We start from the raw sequence: 4,625 nt of genomic DNA, 5'->3' as shown, positions 1-4,625 counted from the left end.
GTATCGTTCAGGAAATTATTATCTGAAATTATCTGAACGAGACTCGGCCCGGCCCTGTCCTCTGACCCCTGACCCCTGACCCCTGACCGTGAGGAGGCGTTGGTGGTGAATGTGCGTGTCGTCGTCAGGTGACCACCGACCTGCTGACCCGCGGCGGCCGCGACATCGCCTTCGCCGACTACTCTCCTCTGTGGAAGTTTCACCGCCGCCTCGTCCACAGCTCCTTCACGCTGTTCGGGGAGGGAAGCAGCCGCCTGCAGGACATCGGTACTGCAGCCCGCACACACACACACACACACACACACGACACACACACCTTTTTTTGTGTGTTTTTTATAGGCTTATAATCATTTTCTTGTAGTTTTTTCTTTTGTCTTTCTTTTTAAAATAATTTTTCTATTTTATTAATTTATTTGTCCATTGATTCATTTATTTATCTTTTTGCAAATATTCTTGTGATTTTCTCTTTTCTTTTTAATTTTTGTTTCTTTTCCTTCTTTTTGCAATTTTTCTATTTTTATTTATTTATTTATTTTTTTATTTATCGTAAAATTTAAGGTAATTTTCTTGTAATTTGCATACGGGGTTTGAGGCACTGTGTCCGATCTATAAATAAAAAACAAATGCAACATACATCATCAGCATGAATTAAACACAATAAAAAGTGTGTGTGTGTGTTTGTTTGTGTGTTTTCTGTTCCATCTCAGTTCTGTCGTCAGTCGACAGCCTGTGCGCTGAGCTGTTGTCCAGCAGGGGGCGGAGCTTTGACCCGTCTCCCGCGGTAACCAGAGCCGTCACCAACGTGGTATGCACGCTGGTGTTCAGCGCCACCTATCGCCACGGCGACCCCGAGCTGCAGGAAGTGATGCGGTACAACGACGGCATCGTGCAGACGATTGCCAGGGGAGGGCTGGTGGACATTTACCCCTGGATGAGGGTAACACACACACACACACACACATGCACACGCACACACAAACACACACACACACACACACACACACACATACCGTCTCTCTGTGTCTCAGTTCTTTCCTAACAGATCTCTCAGTAAACTGAAGGAGAGTATCGCTGTGAGAGACCGACTGCTGACACGCAAACTGGAGGAGCACAAGGTAACACAAACACACACAAACACACACACACACCTCCAGGTGTGTGTGTGATGGTGAAGGTTTATATTGAGGTTGAGGTGAAGGTGGAGGTTGAAGTTGAGGTGAACATGGAGGTGAAGTTTGAGGTGAAGGTGAAGGTTGAGGTTGAAGTTGAGGTTGAGGTGAAGGTGAAGGTTGAGGTGAAGGTTTATATTGAGGTTGAGGTGAAGGTGGAGGTTGAGGTTGAGCTTGAGGTTGAGCTTGAGCTGAAGGTTGAGGTTGAGCTGAAGGTGGAGGTTGAGGTGAAGGTGAAGTTGGAGGTGGAGGTGAAGGTTGAGCTTGAGGTTGAGGTTGAGCTGAAGGTTGAGGTTGAGCTGAAGGTGGAGGTGAAGGTTGAGCTTGAGGTTGAGGTTGATCTGAAGGTTGAGGTTGAGCTGAAAGTTGAGGTGAAGGTGTAGGTTGAGGTTGAGGTTGAGCTGAAGGTTGAGGTTGATCTGAAGGTTGAGGTTGAGCTGAAGGTTGAGGTTGAGGTTGAGCTGAAGGTTGAGGTTGAGGTTGAGATTGAGCTTGAGGTTGAGTTGAAGGTTGAGGTGAAGGTTGAGGTTGAGATGAAGGTGGAGGTTGAGGTTGAGGTTGAGGTGAAGGTGAAGGTTGAGGTTGAGGTGAAGGTGAAGGTTGAGGTTGAGGTGAAGGTGGAGGTTGAGCTTGAGCTTGAGCTTGAGGTTGATCTGAAGGTTGAGGTTGAGCTGAAAGTTGAGGTGAAGGTGTAGGTTGAGGTTGAGGTTGAGCTGAAGGTTGAGGTTGAGCTGAAGGTGTAGGTTGAGGTTGCGGTGAAGGTGGAGGTTGAGGTTGAGCTGAAGGTTGAGGTTGAGGTTGAGATTGAGCTTGAGGTTGAGGTGAAGGTTGAGGTTGAGCTGAAGGTTGAGGTTGAGGTTGAGGTGAACGTGGAGGTGAAGGTTGAGATGAAGGTGAAGGTTGAGGTTGAGGTTGAAGTTGAGGTTGAGGTGAAGGTGAAGGTGAAGGTGGAGGTTGAGGTGAAGGTGAAGGTTGAGGTGAAGGTGGAGGTGAAGGTTTATATTGAGGTTGAGCTTGAGCTTGAGGTTGAGGTGAAGGTGGAGGTTGAGCTTGAGCTTGAGGTTGAGCTGAAGGTTGAGGTTGAGGTGAAGGTGGAGGTTGAGCTTGAGGTTGAGGTTGAGCTGAAGGTTGAGGTGGAGGTGAAGGTGGAGGTTGAGGTTGAGGTGAAGGTGGAGGATGAGGTTGAGCAGAAGGTGAAGGTTGAGGTGAAGGTTGAGGTTGAGGTGAAGGTTGAGGTGGAGGTGAAGGTTGAGGTGGAGGTGAAGGTGGAGGATGAGGTTGAGCAGAAGGTGAAGGTTGAGGTGAAGGTTGAGGTTGAGGTGAAGGTTGAGGTGAACGTTGAGGTTGAGGTTGAGGTTGAGGTGAAGGTGTGGCTCTCGGGTCTGGATCCCGGCAGGAACATGATTTGGTCGAGTGTCTCCTCATGGCTCTCCTCTGTGCCGCCAGGCGTCGCTGAGTGACGGTGACCCCCGTGACCTCCTAGACGCCCTGCTGCAGGGCCGGAGGGGCGGTGGTGGCGGTGGGAGGGGTCGAAGGTCGTCGGAGGACGACAGCATCACGGACGACCACGTGCTGATGACCGCCGCCGAGGCGTTTGGTGCCGGAGTGGAGACGACCTCCACCAGCCTGCTGTGGATCCTGGCCTACCTGCTGCACCACCCCGAGGTGAGTGTGTGTGTGTGATTGACAGTTTGTGTGTTTCTGATGGTAGCTCTAAGCCCCGCCCCCTCCCAGGTGCAGGAGCGCGTGCAGAGCGAGCTGGACGAGTGTGTGGGCAGCGGCCGGGCGGTGTGTGTGTCCGACCGCGCCCGCCTGCCCTACCTGGAGTGTGTGATCAACGAGGGGATGAGGATCCGCCCCGTCAGCCCCGTGCTGATCCCACACACCGCTCTGACCGACAGCAGGTACACACACACACACACACACACACACACACACACAGATGACCAGATGTTTACAAGCCTCATGTGGGACAAGGAGTGTGTGGGACGCGTTACCTCATTGCTGAAACAGTTTAGATTTTTAACCATGTCCATCTAACTCTAAAACAAACATCTCTACTGAGACCAAGCTTATAAATATGAATAACAACAATTTGATTTGGTGGTTCACAGTATGCACATGTATATATTTCTTTTGCACAGAGACGTTTCAATAACTTTTTTCTTTAATGGCATTTTTCCAAATCAAAAGGGAAATAAATGCCTTTGTCACAGGAAAATGATGTTTGTGTAAAAACTAAAAACAAAATCTCCTTGTGAAAATTCACAAAAGAAACCTCAAGTTTCACAGAGCTCGTGAAATATTGTGATTGTGTGTGTCAGTGGGCGGAGCTAAGGAGGACGCCGGTGACAGGTTGATGTTGATTGATTGACAGCCGACACAGCCAATAGTGATAGCCCTCTCTCAGCTCTTGGATGAAAGTCATGTTTTGAGAAAGGCGACTTTGGAGAGCCAGCGCCAGTCAAATGCGGGACATCGTCTCAATTTGCGGGACGTGAGAAAAGTGATTATAATCCTCCTCTCCCTCCCTCCCTCCCTCTCTCTCTCTCTCTCTCTCTCTCTCTCTCTCTCTCTCTCTCTCCTGCAGTATCGGAGGTCACTCTATCAGCCGTGGGACTCGTGTTCTGGTCAACATGTGGTCGATTCACCACGACCCCAAACACTGGGACAAACCTGACCTGTTCAACCCGGGTAACACACACACACACACACACACACACACACACACACACACACACACACACAGTCAGCTTGGATTTGCACTGGAACATTTAAAAAAAAAACAAAAAAACAAAACAAAGACCTGATTTTTTAAAACTGAAATTTAATAGTAAGAATTATTTTTTCAGTTTTTTAAAATGTAGGTAAACACACCGTCACCATCCTCACTGAACACCCTGTCTCCCCCCTCCCAGACCGTTTCCTTGACAACCAGGGCCAGCGAGCCACTCCCTCCTGCTTCCTGCCGTTCGGGGCGGGGCCTCGCGTCTGCGTGGGCGAGTCGCTCGCCCGCCTCGAGCTCTTCCTCTTCCTCGCCTCTCTGCTGCAGCGCATGAGCTTCCGCCTGCCGCACGGGGCTCCCCCGCCCGACCTGCAGGGGCGGCTGGGCGTGGTCCTGCAGCCGCTGCCTTATAAGGTCGTGGTCACTCCCAGGCCGGGGTGGGAGGGCGGGGCTACACAGGAGGGGGCGGAGCCTCTCCTCTGATCTGTTGTGCTGTTGTTTTGTTGATTTTTTTTTTTTTTTTATTAAAGTGGAAATAAAATTCAGTCTCCTTAAAGAAAGAGCTGCTGAAAGGTTTATTTTTTCACTTTGAGGCTAACGATTCCCATAGACTTCAAGTCTTTATGCTAAGCTAACAGGGAATGCTACCCCATAGGAGCTGAACCACTGGACGTGCTCTCAGAAAAACACTGGTTCTTTAACGGTTCTTCAGAATGGTCTGAGGTTCTACA

General features: G+C 49.8%; 1 protein-coding gene across 1 annotated transcript in view; it reads left to right on the top strand.

Moving 5' to 3' along the window:
• cyp17a2 (cytochrome P450, family 17, subfamily A, polypeptide 2) overlaps window positions 1–4,377 on the top strand; it is a 6,025-nt gene extending 1,648 nt beyond the window's left edge. The window contains exons 3-9 of the mRNA XM_030076838.1: window positions 129–267; window positions 708–937; window positions 1,029–1,115; window positions 2,616–2,834; window positions 2,904–3,073; window positions 3,760–3,863; window positions 4,088–4,377. Coding sequence (XP_029932698.1) covers window positions 129–267; window positions 708–937; window positions 1,029–1,115; window positions 2,616–2,834; window positions 2,904–3,073; window positions 3,760–3,863; window positions 4,088–4,377 — 1,239 coding nt within the window. The remainder of the gene's footprint in view (window positions 1–128; window positions 268–707; window positions 938–1,028; window positions 1,116–2,615; window positions 2,835–2,903; window positions 3,074–3,759; window positions 3,864–4,087) is intronic.
• The last annotated feature ends 248 nt before the right edge of the window (window positions 4,378–4,625 follow it).

This window comes from Myripristis murdjan, chromosome 18, assembly GCF_902150065.1.
Source record: "Myripristis murdjan chromosome 18, fMyrMur1.1, whole genome shotgun sequence".
Classification (NCBI taxonomy): Eukaryota; Metazoa; Chordata; class Actinopteri; order Holocentriformes; family Holocentridae; genus Myripristis; species Myripristis murdjan.
The sequence above is the reverse complement of the archived record's forward strand: the minus strand, read 5'-3'. Positions and strand labels throughout refer to the sequence as shown.